The sequence below is a fragment of the Tupaia chinensis genome, unplaced genomic scaffold (assembly GCF_000334495.1).
Source record: "Tupaia chinensis unplaced genomic scaffold, TupChi_1.0 Scaffold000183_1, whole genome shotgun sequence".
Taxonomy (NCBI): Eukaryota; Metazoa; Chordata; class Mammalia; order Scandentia; family Tupaiidae; genus Tupaia; species Tupaia belangeri.
The window spans coordinates 502,868-526,316 of NW_006159658.1; the positions used below are offsets into that span (position 1 = coordinate 502,868).

A 23,449-nucleotide genomic window follows, 5' to 3' on the forward strand; every position below is an offset into this window, starting at 1 on the left:
AGCACGTACTCATATGCACCTGGTGTGATTTTCAAGCTGCTGTGTCTAGGATTTGAACTGTGGTCAACCATGTGGGAGTTCAACGCTGTACCAATTATGCCACCTGCTGGCTCCATTAGAGGAATCTTTTTTTGTTTTGTTTCTTTAAATAATTACTTTATTTTATTTACGCATTTTAATTTGACCAGAGAGGAACAGGGAGACAGAGAAAAAGTGGACAGCAAGCCATCAGGTCCAGGACTCGAACTGTGGTTGGTCATGTGGAAATCCAGTGCCCTTAACCACCATGCCACCTGCCGGCCCAGATGAATCCGATAGGACCTCAGAACTTGTACTAGGGGGAAGGTCACTGATGAAACAAGATTGGCCATGAGTAAATTAGTGTATGATAGACACATATGTGACAGTTAATATATTGTTTGCCATGTAAGTTTGAAAATTTTCATAATAAAAAGATCCTTGTAAGGGGAAAAGTGAGTTTGTGAGCTTAGATGTATACCAGGCAAAAAAAAAAAAAAGCCAAGATATGCTTTGTATGTCATGTAATTCCTATTTTTATTTATTTATTTTTGGTTAGAGAGGTTTTGGCTGTAGGGCACATGCACTTGCCAGAGCGATAGAGACAGAGAGACAGACAGTGAGAAATCACCCCCACAACCCCTTCTCCTCTTGGGATTTTGGGCACACAAGCACTTGCATCCGGCGTATGTTTTAAGCCGTTGGGTCCAGGACACAAACCATGGTTGACTGCGTGGGAGTCCAGTGATGTAACCATATAACACCATCTGCTGGTCCCCTTCCTTTCTTCTTCTTTTTTTTTTTTTTTTTGTAGAGGTTTTTGCCTTTGGGCCCATGTGTTTACCAGAGAGAGGGAGAGAGAGAGAGAGACACTGAGAGAGAAAGTGACCAACCACCCCCAGGAGGGATAGCCACTCCACAATCCCTTCTTCTCCATTCTCCTCCAGGATCTTGGGCACTCACACACGCACCTGGAATGATTTTCAAGCCACCGGGTGTGGGATTCAAACTGCAGTCAGCCGTGTGAGAGTCTAGCAATGTAACTGCTATGCCATTTGTTGGTTCCACATGCTGTGTAATTCTATTGACAGCCTCTAAATGAGCAATTTTGATAGTGTTGTTCTCTTTATAGCCAGATAAGTTTAGAGTAATCTTTTTCTGAGACGAAGGTGAATTTTTGCAAGGTAAAAACTTAGCTCAAGGCTTATTGAATTGTCAGGTTAGGGACCTGGCCAATCCCTTGGCCATTCTACTGAGTCTAAATTGTAAGGGGAGGATGAAGTAGCAGGAATAGTTGGGAGACTATTAGAAAAGTCCAAGGGAGAGATGATATTTGGAGGGAGGTAGCCTTGTAGCTACGTAGAGAAGTTTAAGTGTGGGCCAGCCAGTGGCGTGGTAGTTAAGGTGACTGGATCCCACAGCACCAATTGTGTGGTTCAAGGCCTGACCCCGTTGACTTAAAAACCAAGCCAGGTGCTTGTGCTTGTGTGCCCAGATCCCTAAGGGAAGAATGACGGAGAAAGGACTGTGGCGTGGTCACCCCCTGGGAAATGATTTCTCACTGTCTCTCTCCGGTGTGTGTGCCCGCCCTGTAGCAAACCGGGAAGGAGAGAGAAGAATGTGGAGTAAAGCCTGAGTTGGCGCATCCCAGATGTGGACTTACCCTTTCAGGCGGAGTCACAGGCAATGCCGCTCTCCTGTGACACAGGATGAAAGAAAAAGAAATGGGGGCTGGCAGGTGGTGTGCTGGTTGAGGGCGCTGGACTCCCACATGTGGCCATCTGTGGTTTGAGTCCCAGGCCTGGTGGCTTGCTTTCTCCCTTTCCTTCTCTCTCTCTCTCTGTCCCTTCTGGTCAAATTAAAATAAATCAAGTTAAATAAAAATAGTTCATTAAAAAGAAAAGAGGGGACCAGCAGTTGGTGTAATGGCTATGTCGCTGGACTCCCATGTAGTCAACCATTGTTTGAGTCCCGGACCTGGAGGCTTAAACTCATGCCAGGCACATGGGCGTGTGTGTGCGTGCGTGCCCAAGATCCCAAGAGGAGAATGGAGGAGAAAGGATTCTAACAGGAGAATGGAGGAGAAGGGATTTTGGCGTGGTCATCCCCCATAGGGGGTGATTTCTCGCTTTCTGTCTCTCTTCTGTCTCTCTCTGTCTTTCTGGTGAGCGCACGAGCTCTATAACAAAAACACCTCTCAAAAAAAGAAAAAGAAAAAGGAAAGAAAGAAAGGGGAATACTTATACTCACATGCCGTCACTTTCTTCCTTTTTTAATTTAATTTTATTTACTTACTTATTTATTTATTTCTTTTTGGAGTTTCTTTTTGGAGAGGTTTTTCTATAGGGCATGTGCACTCACCAGACAGAGAGACAGAGAGACAGAAAGCGAGAAATCACCCCCCTCAGGGGGAATTGCCACACCGCAATCCCTTCTCCTCCATTCTCATCTTGGGACCTTGGGCACACACACACATGTGCCTGGCATGAGTTTAAGCCACCAGGTCCGGGACTCGAACCGCAGTCAACTACATGGGAGTCCAGTGACATAGCCATTACGCTAACTGCTGGTCCCTCATTCATTTATTTTAATTTAACCAGAGAGAGAGAGAGTAAAACAAGAAAGCAAGCCGCCTGGTCTGGGATTTGCACCATGGTCAGCCATGCGAGAATGTCCAGAGCCTTAACCACCACGTCACCTGCTGGTCCCAGGTGTCTTTTTTTTTTTTTCCCCTCAGAAATTAACAACGAGCTTTTCATAAACTTGTATGGGTCTATCTAAATCATTCCCTGTCATGTTTGTATGTATTCATTCCACAGAGAATCAGGTGATTCACTTTCGAATAACCTGCTGGGACCATCTTCAGAGCTGGTTCCCCCGAGCAGCGTCCTGCAGGCTGTTCCATTAGATCCCGGGACCACAGTGGTGGACTCTCTGGGATCCCCACACATCCCTGACCCACATCATCCAGTACGTCCTCCACATAACCGCCTTCTTCAAATGCGGCTGCTGCATTTCCATCTGGCGTTTCTTTGGGGGCCAGAAACTTTTGGGCTTCCTCCACTGTGACAGAGCTTCCAGAGGCTTTACCTTTGGTGGTCAGAGTAATTCCATCCTGAACGACGATTTCCCAGAAACGATTTAATTGTTTCATTTCCACTGTCTCTCTTAGGCCTTGGAGAAAACGGTTAAAGCCCTGCTCTTCTGAAAACGGAATGGCTCTCCTCAGAAGGCTTCGATACAGTCCACGCTCTTCATAAAATAGGGTGTTTCATTCTTATCCAAAAACTGTTCGATGCATTATTAGCTGTTGACTCCCTCCTCAAAGGTGGCATTCTTCTGTCTCACCAGAACACGGAGGCTTGGATTCACACTTCCAACTCTGGTAACACTGCCTTCTGCCAGGCTGGGGACACTAACTGGGGCTCCCCTTCCTCAGTCTTGCCCTTCTTAGCAGTGGGTCCTTCTTCATGGTTGTCTTGGAAAATGTCCTGAGCAGTTACTTGATCCTTTGCCTTCACAGCTTCCGTCAGAGGGAAAAGGGTCTTTATTTTAGAGAGCGAATCCCGACATTTTGCTGTCACCTCAGCAGGGGGATCCAACATAGTCACAATATGCTGCGGAATTGGGGGCAGAGGCTCCTGGGGATGGAAAGCTCTGTAGAGCAGACCCTGAGAGAATCTCTGAAATTGAGGATTTGGAATTTTAGTGTTTAGAAACAAGTCTTCGACGGTGTCTTCCTCTTCGTTTTTCTTTACCAAGCTCATAGAATCAATCAAAGTATCAATCGTGCTCAACTGGGCCTGTGTGGGAATGTATTTCTTATCATCTCGGAAGGAAGGAAACGTGTATTGGCGCAAATCTTCCAGGAAAGGCAGCTGCACATACGTTAAACACTCATAGACATCCTTGATGTGAGGAAAAGCCATGCCAACCTGAGGACGAGACTTACTGTGATAAGCCTATCGAATTATGGCCGCCATGTCTAATTCATCAAAGCATGAACCCGGGAGGAAAACGCAGCCGCTGCTGGCTCATTGTCTCTTGCTGCAAAGACCTTTACGACTCGATATCCCATGAAAAGGTTTATGGGGACCTCAGAAGATTTCCAAAACCTCAGAAGCATTTCCCTTCCGATTTCTCTCATCTGCTCCTCATCTACTTTGGAGAAAGAAACTCTATCTCTTCCATAGCGGTACCCTTGAATAGTATCCTCTTTTGAAACTTCAGTTTTATCATCATCATTTAAGCAATAAACTGTTTCTCTTTGTATATCTTCTTCTTTTTTTTTTTTTTTTAAGGTTCTTGCATCCACAATTGTCCAAGCCTTTGTAACTCTCTCCTGTAGGATCGATTTACAGGCCACAATCTTTATAGCTAACGTGGAGCCCATGGTGAGCTGACAGGGCCAGGGCACAGAATTCCTCTGAATTTTCTTAAAGACACACAGTCGTCTTGGACTCTCACTGAAGGAAGAAATTTCATCCAGCCCATCTTTACCATCTAAAGATATCATCAGGTTGTCCACCATCTCAACACCTTCTTTTTGCTGCTCAGTAAGTCCTTTGTGAGGAAAGGAGGGCCCGTGGCGGTCTGAGTGCAATTTGCCATCTCCTCTGTCCCCAGTTCCATCCCCCTTGTCTGCTGGGAAAGGCAGGAAGGTCTGGAGGGAGATCTCGGATCTCCTCACGTGATGACATCCAGGTGCCCTGTGCTGACTGGGCTGCTGAGGTCAGCGAACATTTCCATATGTCTCTTCTCAAACTTCTTTCCTGCAGTTTCACGTTGGATCAAATCCATGCTCACGATCAGGACATCCAGGAAGTCACTTTGTTGAGAATCTGGTTGGATTTTGCTTTCAGCGTCCTTCAGCAAATCACAATCTGGTAGCATCAGGCGTGAGTGCCCTGTGATGTTCGGGTCCTGGTCCTGGTCCTGGTCCACAAGGGTGTTATTAGTGCCTCTGTACCAAACGGCACTAAAGCCATCTCATCCTTGCTCTCAGCAAACACCCGTCTCTGGAGAAACATCGTCGTCACGTTCTTTGCTTGTTCAAATGGAGCTTCTTCACCAGGAAAGGAGTTACTCACGGAAAAGCCCACATCCGGACACGGCACAACAGCTGTCCTGTCCTTTGACCAAGCCATTTGCTGGTAAGCAGGGCCTCGGCTGCTTCTTCCTCCGGCTTCTTCTTTTTTTTTTTTGAGAGAGATTTTTTTCTACAGGGCCCTTGTGTCCTCTGGACAGAGAGACAGAAAGTGAGAAATCATCCCCCCCAGGGGGGGATGGCCACGCCGCAATCCCTTCTCCTCCATTCTCTTCTCAGGATCTTGGGCACGCACACACACACACCTGATACGAGTTTCAAGCTGCTGGGTCCAGGACCCGAACCGCAGTCACCCATGTAGAAGTCCAACGACATAACCACTATGCCACCTGCCTGTCATCTTCTAAAGACTGTACTATACAATGGCCTGCTTAACCACTGTCCCAATGCCATTTCTTCTAGCAGATTTTACAATTAAGAGCTCCAGGTAATAAGTAAGGGTTGTCCTTCACTGATTAAGAAAACATGGCAGTTCCATTTTAGAAATATTAATTTTGGGATGCCTATTAGAAATCTCAGTGGGGGCCAGCAGGTGGTATGGTGTTTAAGGCGTTGAATTCCCACCCCGTGGACCATAGTTTGGTCCCGGACCTGGAGTTCGAAAATCACTGTGGGCCTGTGTCCATGTGTGCCCAAAATCCTAAGAGGAGAACAGAGGGAGAAGAGATTGTGGGGTGATCACCCCCCCCCAGGGGGTGCTTTCTCATGTCTCTCTTTTCTGCTTGTCTCTCTCCAGCGAAGGCACATGCAGTATGGCAAAAGAAATCCACATGGACTTCTTTGGTTTTTCTTTGCCAGAGCGCACATATGCCCTTACCAGAGATAGAAGGAGAAGGAGAAAGCACCCCCCACGGGCGTGGTCAAGCCCAGTCCCTTTTCCTCCATTCCTCGTTCTGTCAGGATTTTCAATACATGTACACGTGTGCCCAGAATGGTTTTTAAGCTACCGCAGCTGGGATTTGAACTGTGTAGTTAGCCAGTGGGATCCAACTCCCTTAACCACTGCACTACAGGACAGGCCCTGAGAAGTCATGTGTCGGCGCTAAGTAAGCAGTGGATACATGAGTTTGGGGAGTGGGTCCGAGACGAAGATGACTTTTAAAGTCCTAAGACCAGTACATTCATTTTTTTTTAAAACAGGTGATAATCAATTCATTAAAATAGTTGACTTAGGCATCTGCAGTGGTGACTTCAACCTCAACTCCTGGTTCCATACTGATGGAAGTCGTCTGTTCAACCATCTCAGAAGGACTGTGCAAATCAATGAGTCGCTTGTGGATTCTCATCTGGAAACGATCCCAAGTCTTAGAACCTTCACCGCAAGGTGTTTTCCTTGTAGTGATTCTCAAAGTCTTGGCAGGCATCCTTTCACCTCGAGATTCTTTTCCTTTGCACCTCTAAGTCAGCGCACACTTTCTCCAGGGACTTTAGGTTGTGGCTGGTTAAAGTCATTCTAATTCGGTGAGTGGCCACCTCTGGCTTCACAGGTGTTTTTCCAGTATCTTTAAAAGCCATGGCTGCAGCGTGGCTTCCTGACCGACCTGCGAGAGGAAACAGGGGCGAGTCAGGAGCAGAGCGGGCTGCAGGAGCTCCCAGCCACCTGCGTCCGCTTCTTCCTCAAGAGGAAGACCACCAGTACCTTCTAAGTTTTAGATTATCTGGGGGGTGAGGAAGAACCAGAGAGAAAACCGAGACCACCACCAGGATAATATGAGTCAAATCAGGAGAGAATAAACTTCGAGGATGAGAAGATTTAATTCAAAGTGTATTGGTTTTTTGTTTGTTTGTTTGTTTGTTTTACTATCTATGGTCTGTTCTTTACTTCTCAGGCCTCTAGACTTTAACTTCCAATGACTTATTTTACATCTCCATGCGTATTTATTTATTAAAATGACAATGAGGAAGGGGTCAGCGGGTGGCATGGTGGTTGGGGTGCTGGCGTCCCACCTGACCAATCATGATTCAGTCCTGACCCTGGCAGCTTGCGTTCTCATTTTCTCAATCTCTTTCTGGTCGGCGCATGCGTTCCCTAGCCAATTTAGAAATAATAATAAATAAAGTTAAATAAATCATTCTTTAAAAATAATTATAATGAGGACCAGCAGTTGGAGTAATAGCTATGTCGCTGGACTTTCATGTAGTCGACCGTGGTTCGTGTCCCAGACCTGGTGGCTTAAACTCACGCCAGGAGCGTGTGCGTGCTTGCTCAAGATCCCGAGAGGAGAATGGAGGAGATGGGATTGTGGCATGGCCATCCCCCGTGGGGGGGTGATTTCTTGCTTTCTCTCTGTCTCTCTCTGTCTTTCTGGTAAGCGAATGCACCCTATAGCAAAAACCTCTTAAAAAAATAATCATAATGATCAAGCATACACATGTGTGCTAATTAAAATGGCTACAGTGATGGAGAGCCCACGTCTGAAGCATACCCAGCAAGAACTCACGTTACGAAAGGTTGCTGGCTTGTGATTTTTCAGCTTTATAATGGTGCAAAAGTGATACGCAGAGCCAGCAGGTGGGGTGGAAATTAAGGCGGCTGGATCCCATGTGGCAGCTGACTGGGCGGTGTGACTGTGTGACTTGTGACCTGGTGGCTTGGAAGCCACATCCAGTGCGTTCGTATGCGTGTGCCCAAAATCCAAGAGGAGAACGGATGAGAGGAGACTGGTGCAGCCATCTCCCCAGGGGAGGCGATGGTGGTGGTGGTTTCTCACTTTCCCTCTCTCCGTCTGTCTCGTCTCTCTCCCGTTTGCACATGCGCCCTATCGCAATAACGCAAGATTGAAAAGCGGTATGCATTCAGTAGGAACTGTTTCAAGTGCCCATACACCCTTCCTGTTTCTCACCTTCGCAAAATAGTCAACAACTTTCGTAACATATCCAACACCGTATAACGGCACTACCGTGAGCCCTGAGCACACCAGCCTACGCCAGGCCCCGCCGCGCTGCTGGGGCGTTAGAATGTCAAACACGTTCCCGTTGAGGTAGTTTTGATTTACGACGGGTCCATCCGGAGGAGACCCCGCGTAAGTGCAGGAACATCTGTATGTTAGTGGCGGTGTCACCCTGCCACCACGCCCTCCTACTGCACCCCTGCCTTGGAGTCGGCTTAAACAGCAGTTTGGGCACCAGCATTTTCTCTCATGCCTTAGAGCGGAGAATTTTCTTGAATTTTCTAGAGATCCTCCCTGATTGCTCATTTTTTCTTTCCCTGCTCAACGGAAGACCCTCCACTACATATATATATATTTTTTTCAGTACTGACCACTTCACAATTGTCCTTTGGATCGATTTTGATCTCATCTGCTCAATTGTAAGCTCATTTTAACATACCCCTCCTCCACCCGCGCACCCACTCCAACAAACCCAAGGTCTGGGGCAGTTTCTTGGCCTTATTCAAATCGCTTTCCTTGGTGAAGAATGTAGGAAGCCAGCCCCGGGCTACCAGCCCCCTTCCCTTTGGTCTGCACTCCGGAGGCTCTTACCGCAGACACAATGGGGCAAGGCTGGGGGGTGGGGGACTTCGCCACTGGCTTTTATGCAAAGACCCCCTTCTGCAAAGAACAAAGCCTCTGGTACCTGCTGTTTAGGGAGCTGCGGGCGAAGTCAGGGGTTCGGAGGCCTTGGCAGCCCCCATTTCTCAAACCGTGCTACTTGAGGGCCCGGAAGTCGAGTCTTTTATGTTCTTTTTAAATCATATCCTATTTTTTTTTAAATCATACTTAAAAATATTATATCCATTTTGAGGGCTAGGCATGGGCAGAGGTCATGCAACTGGACACAGACGGGAAGGTGCTGGGTTTGTGTCCCAGACTCTCTCTGACACGCCAGATGCATGCGTGCCCATGGCCCTGGCTGATGGAGACTGGGCATGGCTCGCGGCGTGAGCATGTAGTGGGGGTGCCTGTTCCTCTCTCTGTCTCATAGAGGAAAAAAGTGAATTAACTTTAAAATACAAAAACACATTTTTAGCCTATTTCTAATGAGAGTGACTTCCTGAAGTACAATGTGTCTGGTTTCACTCATCCTCTCTCTGCAGCTCTTATTATGTTTATTTTATTTTATTTATTCATTCATTTATTTTGATTTGACCAGAGACACAGAGAGAGAAAGCGAGAAAGCAAGCCACCAGGTCTGGGACTTGAACCATGGTTGGCCATGTGGGAGTGTCTAGCGCCTTAACCACCACGCTGCCTGCTAGTCCCTGCGGGTCTTACTTTTTACTCTTCCCATCCAGAAGGTTGGTTTGAGAAGACAAAATAATTGCACAGAATCTCATCTCCTTGCCCTGGACCCATCACAACTCGAGCTCCCACAGGTTGGTGTCTTTGCACTGTGGACCAACGCCAGCTTGTGGGGGAGCCCAGCCAGCAGCTCTGGGCAGAGCCCCCAAGGAGAAGAGCAGGGAGATTACTCAAGGCTGTGTCTCAGAAGGTACCTACCTGGGGCTTGCTCAGGGTTTACTTTCAGGGGCTGGAGATTGGTATCTTGAAGGCTGAAGTTGGTTATGGGGAGCAGCATGGAAAGCAGCAGACGGTTAGTTGGAACCCAATGTTTACATTTAAAAAAATTTTTATTTGACTAGGGAGACAGAGAAAGAAAGTGAGAAGGAGAGCCATCAGGTCTGGATTCGAACCACTGTCAGCCATATGGGAGTCCAGTGCCTTTAAATGCCATACCACCTGCCGGCCCCTGGAACCCAATTCTAAAAATTCTAATATCCTCTCTCCCCCGAAAACATTGCGGAGTGGTCATAAAGTGGTGTTGAAAGACACGACAGCATTGCCATTCCTGAGAAAGAAAATCTAAGCTAAGCCAGGGGGGAAAAAGGAAGCCAGGAGTTACTGCGCGGGGAGGGAAATGACAAGAGACCAGGCATTGATTCTAAAGGGCATCTGTCGCACATGCTTGGCAAGGTCCACTCACAGGATGCCATTTGCCTGGCAGTGCTCCTGTTTATTTCCTTCCTTCCAATTGGGATGGTTAAACCAATCCCGTTATTTTACATCTACTAGAGGCCCAGATAAAATCAGGTGATAGTGGGACTAGCATTGGTGTAATGGCTATGTCGCTGGACTCCCATATAGTTGCCTGCAGTATGAGTCCCAGACCTGGTGGCTTAAACTCACACTGGACGCATGTGAATGCGTGCTCAAGATCCTGAGAGGAGAACGGAGGAGAAGGGATTGCAGTGTGGCCATCCCCCCTGGGGGGTGATTTCTCGCTTTCTGTCTCTATGTCTCTCTGTCTTTCTGGCAAGCGCACGTGACCTATAGCAAAAACCTCTCTAAAAATATATATATATAAGGTGATAGTGATACCTCCTATCATACTGTTCACTAGATTAAAATAAAAGCTACCAAAAAAGAGATAATTTGGGGGCCAGCAGGAGGCATGGTGGTTAAGGTGCTGGAATTCCCACATGGCCGACCATGGTTCAAGTCCCGGACCTGGTGGCTTACTTTCTTTCTCGCTCTCTCTGTCTTACTCTGGCAAAACTCATGTGAATAAATAAATAAATAAATAATTTTTAAAAAAAGATAATTTGAACTTGGCGATTTGGGGCACTGGATCCAGACAGAATCTACATTAACAACCACTATTTGTAGGTGATTAATGCATCAAGAATTAGGAATATTTAGCACCTGGTCATCCTTCTTTGGGTTTGTTTGTCTTCTTTAATTCTTAAGACAAACACAGAGAGTTTACTTTTGGCCCTTCTTAGGGATGAGGAAACTGAGACTCACTGAAGAGGCTGAGCCAGGATTCTGTCCACTAAATTTAGAACCTCCCACAGTGATGGTGGATGTGACGTGAGCAGCAGAGCCTCACAGCGTCTTGGGTTAAGAGATCTTTCCCCGGCATTGGGTTTTTTTTTTTTTTTTTTTTTTTGAGAGATTTTCGCTGTAGGGCGCGTGTGCTCGCCAGACAGACAGAGAGAGACATAGAGACAGAAAGCGAGAAATCACCCCCCAGGGGGGATGGTCACGCCGCAATCCCTTTTCCTCCATTCTCCTCTCGGGATCTTGGGCGGGCACGCACGCACATGCGTCAGGCGTGAGTTTTAAGCCACCGGGTCCGGGACGCGAACCGCGGTCGACTACGTGGGAGTCCAGCGACATAGCCATTACGCTAACTGCTGGTTCCCTCCCCTGGCATTGGCTAAAAACTGGCAATCTGGGTAGCACTTTCCCGTTCTTCTGCAAGCTAAAAAACAAGAAGGAACTGAAAGGGGAGTTGGAAACGAGAACCGTGGTTAACCTCAGCTGCTGCCTTGTAACATGCCATAGGAGTTTCACTGTAACCTTCGGGGAAACACAAGAGGGAAAACGGAGGTTGTTGAGGTTTCTACCAACAATAGACAGATTTTGGAGTTGCAGTAAGTGGAGGCGGCCTCAGGACTATGGAGCTGCATCTTTGATTTTCAAGGTGCAAACATGGAAAATCAAAGATGTAGGTGATCTTTGAAGTATTTAAGGGCAGGTAAACTTTGGCCTCCAGGTTCTTTCGCCCCGGTTTTCTACTCTAGTTCCCCACCCAGTCTGGGTTTCTCAGCAGCCATGTTTGCATTTCAATGGCCTTGGTGAGACTGGCAGACAGGATTAACTGAAAATTCCCGAGGGTGTGTGGGCGCAGGGGCTGCCGAGGGGCGGGTCTCAAGGTGACAGAGCCTTTCTTATAAATCTAGAGTCTCCGAAGTTTTAACCTTCAACTGGATTGAGCTGGTTGCCTTCTGTTACTGCAGAGGGAGCTGGCTTCATCCCAACCACCTTGGGCTACTTTTACAGCTGGAGAGCTTCACACTTCGCTAAGATCTTCCACCTAGATGACACTTGTCTGCAAGGCTTAGTGTTTTTTTTACATTTGGTTGCTCCCCCCTCCCCACTTTCTCGGTAACATGAGTGTGGATCCAGCTTGTCCCCAACGCCTGCCTTGTTCTGAGCCATTGGATTCTATGGGTTCTCCACCTCCACCTGTGAGCTGTGGGCCAGAAGAACAGGATCCGGCCTTGCCAATGTCATCCGCTGAGGTGCCCCACGCTGAGACTGGTAAGAAACTGAATTATTGGAAGGCCCAGATCCTTAAGGGGAAGGAAAAGAAGAAAGGGGGGGGGGTCACCAGGTCGTTTCTCTCTGAAGCTGTGATAGCTCATTCGCACAAGCCTGTGTCGTTGTGTATTCATCTTCCAGAAACCTCTTTCTATTGTAACTGGGCGGCATGGCCCCTTTCAGCTAGGTCCCAGGTCTCGGGAGTCGTGAACTGAAATACAGGAACGGACTTGGGCAATTTGACTGTGGATGGTGTATTTGAGAACCTTCTGTGCGAAGGGACTATGAAAACACAAGTATTTTGATATTAAATGAGGTGACGCATAAGTCTTTAGAAAATTTTCTTGATTTTGAATTTAATTTTAATTGTTGTACATCTTTGGCGGAACTATTAATATGGTGCTGCACACATCGTTAGAGTAAATTCTAGCTCTTAATGAGTCAGACCAAACGCAACTTGGAACAAGGGTGGTGAACGTCACATTTTGGATTTGGTTTGCCAAAAATGTCAAGTCCAAGCAAGATGAGGTTTATATAATTAATATGTAATTTGCAAAATGATATTCCTGGGTCAGCAGGTGGTGTGGTGGTTAAGGTGCTGGATTCCCAGACCGGGTGACTTGATAAATCACAACAAATAAATATTTGTAACTAAATATTTACAAAATATCACAGTAAATATTTTTAGAAATGACATTCGTACTAACACAGCTGCTGGCTTTTCTCTTGGCCTTTGGGTAAACGGGATTATTGGGCAGGTCTGAGTGTGGACACCTATTGTCCTCGGTTCTCCTAACTTTATGGTAAAGATAACGCAGAAAGTTGGCCTGCTGGCAGTCAAGTTTGAGCTACTGACTAGAGTTTGGATTTGAAATCCAGATGGGGGCTGGCAGGTGGCGCGGTGGTTAAGGCACTGGACTCTCACTTGGCTGACCGCAGTTCGAGTCTCAGACCTGGCAGCTTGCTTTCTCATTTTCCCTCTCACTCTGGTCAAATTAAAAAATAATAATGATAATGAATAAAATTAAATTAAATAATCCTTTGGGAAAATTAAAGGTAATCGGGGCTGGCAGGTGGCGTGGCAGTTAAGGGCTCTGGACTCCCACTCGGGTGACCAGGATTCAGGTCCCGGACCTCACGGCTTGCTTCTTCCCATTTTCTCTCTCTTTGTTTTCCTCTCTGGTCAAGTTGAAATAAGTAAATAAATGGATAAATAAAGTTAAGTAAAAATAATTTAGAAAAATGAATCCACAGAAGAAGTACTTTCTGGCCTTTCGAGATCCAGTTGCGCTTCAAAACCTGTGTTCTTGAGTCTGGCTTCCAAGCGGTACCTGCCAGGGGTGAGAGGCACTCAGGATGGTAGCCAGCCGGCACCAGATGATTGACAATCATCAACTGGCCAGTAGTTACTACAAACACAAAAGGAAGCCAGCTTTGACACGCAAGTGCCACTTTTCACATTTATGATTTAACGGAGCCTAAAAGTGGTATTCGCATTAGGACAGCATCGGTGAAAAACAGTCTGGAATACAAACAAGCAAAGTAACTGCTATGTTTGAGTGCTAGCGTTGTTTTCTTTTCTTTCTTTCTTTCTTTTTTTTTTAGATTTATTTATTTAATTCTACGTGTTGTTATTTTTTTAGGATGACAAGAGAGAAGAAAAAGGAAAGTGAGAAAGCAAGTCGCCAGTTCTGGGACTTGAACCAGTTCTGGGACTTGAACCGCGGTCTACCTGTGATAATCCAATGCCTTGAACCACCAGGCCACCAGCTGGCTCCCATCCCTTTTAAGAGAGATTTTTTGCTAGAGGGCGTATGCACAGGCTGGAGAGACTGCAAGAAATCAATGTTACCTTGGGGCTGCAAGGTGGTGGAGTGGTTAAGGGCGCTGGACTCCCACATGGATGACTGTGGTTCCAGTCCAAGACCTGGCGGCTTGCTTTCTCACTTTCTCTTTCTTTCTTGCTCTCGCTCTGTCCCTCTCTGGTCAAATTAAAATAATAAAGTTAAATAAAAAATTTAAAAGAAATTAATCTGTTCTTGTAGATTTTGTTAGTGTCTTTACTTTTATAAATTTTTCCATTAAAATTTTTTTATTTAAAAATTTTAAAAGATTTTATTATGCTTTATTTTATTTTTTTAAATTTTCTTTATTTAAATTTGACCAGAGAAGGACAGAATGAGAGAGAGAGAGAAGGCAAGCTGCCCGGTCCGGACTCGACCTGTGGTTGCCCACATGAGAGGCAGTCCAGTGCCCTCAATCACCATGCCATCTGCTGGGCCCCCATTTAAATTTTTAAAATATTTTATGCTTCATTCTATTTATTATTACTGTTATTTTAAAATTTGACCAGAGACAGAGAAAGGGAAAGTGAGAAAGCAAGCAGCCTTGTCGGGGACTCAGCCGCAGTAGGCCATGAGGGAGGCCAATGCCTTAATCACTCCCCGCTTTCATTCTTGTAAATGTGGAAACTCCGGCGCCCGGTTATGAAGAATCACAGGGGTGAGCATTTGGGCACGTTCTCCTTAGGAAGCCGCAGCAGGTTGGTCTAGATGGCCCGTTTCTATGACCTGCCCCATTTCTGGGGAGGAGTCCCGGCATCTGATCATGAAATCTAAAGGATTCTGGGGCCTGGCAGACGGCATGGTGGGTAAAGCACTGGAGTCCCACATTTTCGAGTCTCAGACCTGGCAGCTTTTTTCTCTCCTTTCTGTCTCTGTGTTTCTCTGATCAAACTGAATAATAATAATAATAGTAGATCAAACTCACATGGGCCTAAAACTCACACTGGGCACGTGGGTGTGGGTGCCCAAGATCCCGAGAGGAGAATGGTAGTGTATGTAGCATGCTCATCTTGGGTGGGGGTAATTCATTTTTTTTTTTAAAGAGAGGTTATTTGCTGTAGGGAACATGACCTCACTGGAAAGACAGACAAAAGATGAGAAATCATCCCTCCCCCACCACCCAGGGGTGCGGCAATCCCTTCTCCATTCTCCCCTTGGGATCTTGGGCACGCACACACGTGTGCCTGGCATGGATTTAAGCTGCCGGGACCAAGACTCGAAACGTGGTATACTACACGGAAGTCCACCCATATAACCATTACGGCATCTGCTGGCCCTTTTTTTTTTTTTTAACTTTTAAAAAAATAATTATTTATTTGGTCTTATTCATTCATTCATTTATTTCAATTTGAACTGCGGGGGTGGGGGGGAGTGAGAAAGCAAGCCACCGGGTCCGGGACTCGAACCATGGTAGATCATGTGGGACACTGTGCCACCAGCTGGGCCCTTATTTAACTTTTTATTTTAATTTTACCAGAGAGAGAGACAGAGTGAGAGATGGAAAGTGAAACCAAACCATAAGGTCAGAGACTCGAACCGTGGTTGCCCATGTGGGAGTCCAGCTCCCCTAACCACCATGCCACCTGCTGGCACCCCAAAATTGTTTTGTTTTTTGAGAGTTTTTTGTGCTCGCCAAAGAAACAGACAAAAACCCACCCCCTCTTCCATGGCCACACCGCAATCCCTTCTCCGTTCTCCTCTCGGGATCCTGGGCATGCATGCACAGGCGCCCGGCTCGAGGTCCAGGACTCCAACTGTGGTTGACTCCATGGGAGTCCAGTGACATAGCCATTATGCTAACTGCTGGTCCCTCCCAAATTTTTTTTAAATCAAAGAAGGGAGAGGAGGCTGCCTGTGTTGAAGGACACCGTCTGTGGATTTGGTGGCTTTGCAAGAAGATTGCAGTCATGAAGCTGACGCCCAGTTCTAGTTCACTGGTGTTCGAAAGGACTTCATCGGTGGGAACCAGCAGTTGGCGTAATGGCTATGTCGCTGGACTCCCACGTAGTCGACCTCGGTTCGTGTCCCGGACCCGGTGGCTTAAAACTCACGCCGGGCACGTGTGCGTGCGTGCCCAAGATCCCGAGAGGAGAATGGAGGAGAAGGGATTGCGGCGTGACCATCCCCCCTGGGGGGTGATTTCTCGCTTTCTGTCTCTATGTCTCTCTCTGTCTGTCTGGCGAGCGCACGCGCCCTACAGTGAAAATTTCTCCAAAAAAAAAAAAAAAGGACTTCAGCGAGACCAGCAGATGGCTCAATGGCTATGTCGCTAGACTCCCGTGTAGTTGACCGCAGTTCAAGTCCGCGACCCAGTGGCTTAGACTCAAGCCAGATGAGTGCCCAAGATCCCAAAAGGAGAATGGAGGAGAAGGGATTGCAGCTTGGCCATCCCCCTGGGGGGTGATTTCTTGCTTTCTGTCTCTCTGTTTCTCTGTCTGGCGAAATGCACGCGCCCTATAGCAAAAACCTCCAAAAGAAAAAAACAAAAAGTACTTCAGCTCTTATACTCTCACAGGTAGAGTGAACTGTGGTACTGTCTTATACTTCCAGTTAAGATTTGGGACCAGCAGTTAGCATAAAGGCTATGTCGCTGGACTCCCACATGGTCGACCGCGGTTCGAGTCCGGGACCCGGTGGCTTGAACTCACACCGGGCGCGCGTGCGCGTGCGTGCCCAAGATCCTGAGAGGTGAATGGAGGAGAAGGGATTGCGGTGTGGCCATCTCCCCTGGGGGGTGATTTCTCACTTTCTATCTCTGTCTCTGTCAGGCGAGTGCACACGCGCTATAATGGGAAAAAGAAAAGTTCTTAAAAAGCAAAACAAAACATTATATGATACTCAATATGTACGATAAATCATGAACGGGGGAGGGGGGGGGACCAGCAGTTGGCGTAATGACTGTTGCTGGACTCCCATGTAGTCGACTGCAGCTCGAGTCCTGGAGGCTTAAATTTAATGCCCGGCGCATGTGCGTGTGTGCCCAAGATCCTGAGAGGAGAATGGAGAAGGAATTGCGGCATGGCCATCCCCCCATGGGGGGTGATTTTTCACTTTCTGTCTCTCTGTCTCTCTCTTTCTGGCAAGCACATGTGCCCTATAGAAAAATTAAAAAAAAAAAAAATATATGTATATATATATATATATATATATATATATATATATGAACCTGAGGGGAGAAAAGAAAAGGAAAATAGCAACAAATAAATAGATAAATAAATGATTTTTAATTATGTATTTTATTTACTCATTTTAATTTGACCAGAGAGAGAGGAAAGTGAGAATAAGCTACCGGGTTCCGGACTTGAACTGTGGTTGGCCATGTGGGAGTGTTTAGCACCTTAACCACCATGCTACCTATTGGCTCCAATAAGTGATATTTTTTAAAAATCTAATTCTTTTTTTTTAAATTTTATTCATCATCTTCATTATTTTTTGGTTTTGACCATAGAGAAGCAGACTGGTGGTTGGGGAGTGGAATGTGAGAAAGCAAGCCACCAGATCCGGGACGCAGACCACTCAGACCACCAGCCAGTGCACTTAGCCACCCTGCCACCCTATGGCTCCCCTATAAATGATTTTTTATAAAAACGATTATGGTGTTGTGATAGCAGGTGGCAGGGTGGTTAAGGTGCTCGATCCCACATGGCCAACCTTGTCTGTATAGTTCCAGATGGGCGTGTCTTGAAAAGCCAGCTGGGCACATGTGCAACATCTCACAGGGAGGATGAAGGCAAAGGGGTTGGGAACCAGCAGTTAGCGGAATGGCTATGTCGCTGGACTCCCACATAGTCGACTGCGGTTCACGTCCCGGACCCGGTGACTTAAAACTCACGCCGGGCGCGTGTGCGTGCTCAAGATCCTGAGAGGAGAATGGAGGAGAAGGGATTGTGGCGTGACCATCCCCCCTGGGGGTGATTTCTCGCTTTCTGTCTCTATGTCTCTCTCTGTCTGGCGAGCGCACGCGCCCTATAGCGGAAAAAATCTCTCCAAAAAAAAAAAAAGATTGTGGCATGGCCATCCCATCCCTCCTAGGCGTTGTGGGGGAGTGTTTCTCTTTTTTTATACATATATTAAAAAAATAATTTGTTGTGGCCAGCAGGTGGCAAGGCGCTGGACACTCCCACATGGCCCACCATGGTTCGAGTCCTGGACCTGGTGGCTTGCTTTCTCACTTTCCTTCTCTTGCTGTGTGTGTCTTTCTCTAGTCAAATCAAAGTAAATAAAATTAAATAATTCTTTAAAAAATATTTGTTTATTTTATTTACTCTATTATTATTCTTGTTAAAGTTTGCTGTAGGGCACATGCCCTCACCCGGGAGAAACAGAGGGAGGGAATGTGAGAAAGCAAGTCACCAGGTCTGGGACGTAGACTGCAGTTTGGCATGTGGGAGTCCAGCACCCCAACCACCGTGTCATCTGCTGGCCTCATGTTTCTCGATTTCTCTCACTCCCACTCTGACTAGCCCTTGCACCCTGTAGCAAAAACTAAGAAAAGAATTAAAGTGCCATCTGTTAACCTAGGTCTGGAGTTGTAAGGATTATTATTATTTTTTCTTTAGAGAGAGACTTCTGCTATAGGATGTGTGTGCTCGCCGGAGAGACAGAGACAGAGAGATAGAAAGCGAGAAATCACCCACTGGGGAGGATGGCCACACTGCAATCCCTTTCCATTCTCTCGGGATTTGGGGCATGCACGTACATGCGCCGGGTGTGAGTTCTCAGCCACCAGGTCCGGGACACAAACCGGTTGACTCTGTGGGAGTCCAGTGATGTAGCCATTACATCATCTGCTGGTCCCGTTAGGATTATTACGAGAGTACTTCAAAAACAAAATTGTAGTAGAATATTTTAGTATTTGAGGATAAGTTTTAAAGAAATGTCATTTTGTTTATTCCCAACAGTCTCATCCCTCCCTTCCTCAGTGGATCCGCTCATTCTGGAGAGCCCCGACTCTTCCACTAGTCCCACAGTAGACAAGAGCTCAGTGAAGAAGGAAGAGAAGGTCCAGGTCAAGAAACAGAAGAGCAGAACTGTGTTCTCTGCCACCCAGCTGTGTGTGCTCAACGCCAGATTTCAGAGACAGAAGTACCTCAGCCTCTAGCAGATGCAGGAGCTGTCCGACATTCTGAACCTCAGCTACAAACAGGTGACGGGGCTCTGCTAGGGACAACCCGAACCAGGACTGGTCGCAGAACCACACGGCTGACCTCTACACCTCTCGCCTGTGGGCTCCCGATAAATACTTTTTTTTTTTGGGAGAGGTTTTTGCTGTCAGGGATGCCCAGTGAACCCATCAGGAAACTTTCCAGGGTGGAACCCGACCTGGAACACCCAGTCGTGGAACACCCAGGCTTGGAGCACCCAGTCCTGGAGCACCCAGTCCTGGAATAGCCAGACCTGGTGCTCCCCGACCTGGGACTCGCCATTCTATAACCGTGGAGAGGAGTCTCTGCAGTCCTCCATGCAGTTCTAGCAAGTTCTTCCTGCCAGTCCATTATGCTAACTGCTGGTCCCTAGGGGTTTTTTGTGTTTTAAACAAACATTTATTTACTTATTTATTTGTTGTGATTTTCCAGCCACTAGGGTTGACCATGCGTCTCAACCAGCACACCGTCTGCTGGCCCCCAAACAAAAGTATTTAAGTACCTTTCAGGTTAGGAGAGTCCCTGATCAACACTGGTTCTCATTTCTAAAACTGCATCTTCTGTTTACATGCCTGTGCATTTATATGTATACATGTATTAATCTCCTGGTCCTTTGTTAACCCAAAAGCTAAAAAACCACCTGGAACTTTTAGTGCTGGTATATAGCTTGATGTTTTTTTTTTTCTTTTATTAAAAGTAATTATTTTATTTAACTTTCTTTTAATTTGGTCAGAAAGGGACAGAGTAAGAGAGAGAGAGAGGGAAAGTGAAAAAGCATGCTGCCAGGTCTGGGACTCGAACCAAGGTCAACCATGTAGGAGTCCAGTGCCCTTAACCACCACACCACCTGCTGGCTCAGTATTTTCTTTTTTTGGAGAGATATATTTGCTATAGGGCATGTACCCTTACCAGAGAGAAACAGAGACAGGAAGTAAGAAATCATTCCCCTAGGAGAATGGCCACGCTGTAATGTCTTCTCAGTTTTCCTCTTGGGATTTGGGGCACGTATGCACATGGACCTGGCATGACTTTTAAGCTGCCAGGTCTGGAATTCAAACTGCTGTTGACTATGTGGTAGTCCAGCAGCGTCACTATGACATCATCTGCTGGTCCCTAGCTTGGTGTTTTCCTAAGAATTGTTATATTCTCAAATTGAAACATCTGTCATTGTCACAGTTTGTTTGCCTGTGTGTGGGTCTGGAGGCTGTTGCTGAAAATAGGTTAGTTAACTTTTATGACTTGGGTAAACCCTATGAAAAAAGGAATCAGTATTTTTTTTTTGGAGAGGTTTTTGCTATAGGGCGCTCGCCAGAAGGACAGAGAGAAACAGACAGAAAGCGAGAAATCACCTCCCAGGGGTGTGGCCACACCACAGTCCCTTCTCCTCCAGTCTCCTCTGGGAATCTTGGGCACGCATGCATGTGAGCCCCATGTGAGTTTAAGCTGCCAGGCAGGTCCGGGACTCGAACCACAGTCAACTACATGGGAGTCATCTACGTAGCCATTACACCAGCTGCTGGTCCCATGGGATCAGTAGACATTTAAATGTGATCTTTCAGGTCAGCAGATTTGCCAGCGACCTTACGCAACTGGGTAGAATAAGCAAAAACAATCTTCAAAATTCATCCATAGACTCTTGGTTCAAGATTTCAAAGCAGACTCTAAAAACTGAAATTTGAGGCCAGCTTTGTGGCCTGCTTGCTGGTTGGGGCAGCTGGATCCCACATGGCCTAGTGCACGGTGAGAGTCCTTGACCCGGTGGCTTGAGAAAGGTACCAACCTGTGCGTGTGCGCTCCAGATTCTGAAAGGTGGGGGAGAAACGGAAAAGAGCCTGGGACGGAGACATCCCCATAGAGGCATGCCTTTTTTTCTCTCTCACAAGTGCTTGTATTCTGTGACCAGACAAAAAAAAAGTTGAAATTTTGTTTCTGAACTTGAGATGATTGACGCTATTGGAAGTAAAAAGTTGACAGTACTAGTATTCTTTGATTCAAAGCAGATGTGCATTGCGAGTTTTTTTTTATTTGTCACTGTTTCTCACAGGTTAAGACCTGGTTCCAGAACCAGAGAATGAAGTGTAAGCGGTGGCAGAAAAACAAGTGGCCAAAGAACTGCAGTGCTGTGACTCAGGTAAACAGGGGGTTTCATTTCCTTTTTAATGCCCTTTAGTGTTGTCTCTACCTGAAGCATACAAAGCCAACTAGAGAACCATTTCTGATTTTCCGGGTACCCCTTCAATTACTCCTCATTCTGTTTCAGAAGGGCCCAGCACCTGCTGAATACCCTGGGATCTATGCCGCCTACCACCAGGGATGCCCGGTGAACCCATCAGGAAACTTTCCAGGGTGGAACCCGCCGGAACCCCCCAGTCCTGGACCACCCAGGCTTGGAGCCCCCAGTCCTGGAGCACCCAGTCCTGGAACAGCCAGACCTGGTGCTCCCCGGCCTGGGACGCGCAATTCTATAACTGTGGAGAGGAGTCTCTGCAGTCCTCCATGCAGTTCCAGCAAGTTCTTCCTGCCGGTGATCTGGAGGCCATCTTGGAAACCTCTGGGGAAGGCCAGAATGTGTTACAGTAAACCACTAAGTATCTTAGCACCGCACAGACCATGGACTTCATGTTAAATTACTCCATGAGCATGCTGCCTGAAGATGCGTGAACATGCGCACAGTAACTAAATGTCAGTCTGGGAGGTGACTGGCTTCCTTTCTTCCTCATAGGAGTTTTCTTATCTTAGAGCTGTGTATGTTCTGCTTTGATATGCTGGTTCTCGGTGTGCCTGCTGTGTAAATTGGGAGGGTGGGAGGGTGGGAGGGTGGGTTATGACTGGAGTCTAATCAAAGAGGTTTTAAGAACCTTGGCTGCTATGGACAACATTATTCAAACTGTCTCTGGCTGCAGATACGTAAATATTATACTAGTTTGGGAATCTTTAGGGCCCTAGAATCTAACCTCAAGAAGAAGTGAAATACAAATAAGTGTGATGAAGAATTATTCCTGTTTTCTGGAAATAGGCCTTACTTATTTAAAAAAAATAGTGTTTAGGTAAAGGGTGAAGGTAAAATGCACTTTGCTGATTGCCCCTGCCCCTTTTGGCTGTTTTACTGCGATCCCTAATTCTGTTCATTTCTCTAAGTCTTCAGAAAGATTTGTTTTGGTGCATCATGGTATCAGTGCCGATTTCACCGAAGTACACATGAATAAACCATCCACCTTGCTTTTAGTCGTGTCTGCCTGATCTCAAAATCCAGTGTTTGAGTAAAAATACAGCTAAATATGGATCTGTTTTTGCTATTGGGCGCATGTACTCAACAGGAAGAGAGAAAGAAGTCACGCTCCAGAGGGGATGGTCATGCCTTAATCCCTTCTCTGCTCTCTCAGGGTTTGGGGCACAGATGCACACTCACCCAGCATATTCTTGAAGTTAGCAGGTCCAGGACTTGAACCACGCAGTTGGCCATGTGAGATCCAGCTGCCCAACCACCACACCACCAGCTGGCCCCTCTTACACTTTTTAATATGGGAGAAAGAGGTTTTTCCTATAGGGCATGTGCACTTACAAGAAAGACAGACACATAAAGTGAGAAATCACACCCCCAGGAGGGATGGCCACCCAACAATCCCTTCTCCGTTCTCTTCTTGAGATCTTGGACATGCACGCGTATGCACCTGGCATGAGTTTAAGCTGCCATGTCCGGGACTGGAAACTCAGTTGACTATGGGAGTCCAGCTACTTAACCATTATGCCATCTGCTGGTCCCCCTAAATGAGTAAAGGAGGGCCACTTCCATTACCAAGTGGGTAAGTAAGCCAGATCCCACATGGTCAAAACGTGCTGGGCATTGGGACCGGCAGTTAGTGCAATGGCTATGTCACTGGACTCCATGTAGTAGACCGCGGTTCGAGTCTCGGACCTGGTGGCTTAAATTCACGCCAGGCGCATGTGCGTGCATGCCCAAGATCCTAAGAGGAGAAGGGATTGTGGCGTGGCCATCCGCCCTGGGGGATGATTTCTCACTTTCTGTCTCTCTGTGTCTTTCTGGCGAGCGCACATTCCCTATAGCAAAAACCTCAAAAAACAAAAATATGCTGGGTGTGTACCTGTGAGCCCAAAATCCCAGCACGATGGAGGACGAAGAATGAGTTGCCAGGATAGAGAAGTGAAGGAATTCGTGACCATGCTCCACTGGGAGTTGATTTGTCTCTGGCGTCAAATGTACCATCTGGCAATTAAAAATTAAAGGAGTGGGGGACCAGCAGTTGGTGTAATGGCTATGTCGCTGGACTC

The 23,449-nt window shown here is 46.8% G+C and overlaps 1 protein-coding gene and 1 pseudogene across 1 annotated transcript; one reads left to right on the forward strand and one right to left on the reverse strand.

Moving 5' to 3' along the window:
- Positions 1 to 1,685: 1,685 nt before the first annotated feature.
- On the reverse strand, positions 1,686 to 5,165 carry LOC102486558 (X-ray repair cross-complementing protein 5-like; annotated as a pseudogene).
- A 6,855-nt stretch (positions 5,166 to 12,020) lies between these two features.
- NANOG (Nanog homeobox) lies at positions 12,021 to 21,820 on the forward strand. Its single transcript, XM_006172093.1, is given in 5 exon segments — positions 12,021 to 12,171; positions 18,917 to 19,161; positions 21,204 to 21,290; positions 21,420 to 21,509; positions 21,512 to 21,820. Coding segments are annotated over 5 exon segments (882 nt in total).
- The last annotated feature ends 1,629 nt before the right edge of the window (positions 21,821 to 23,449 follow it).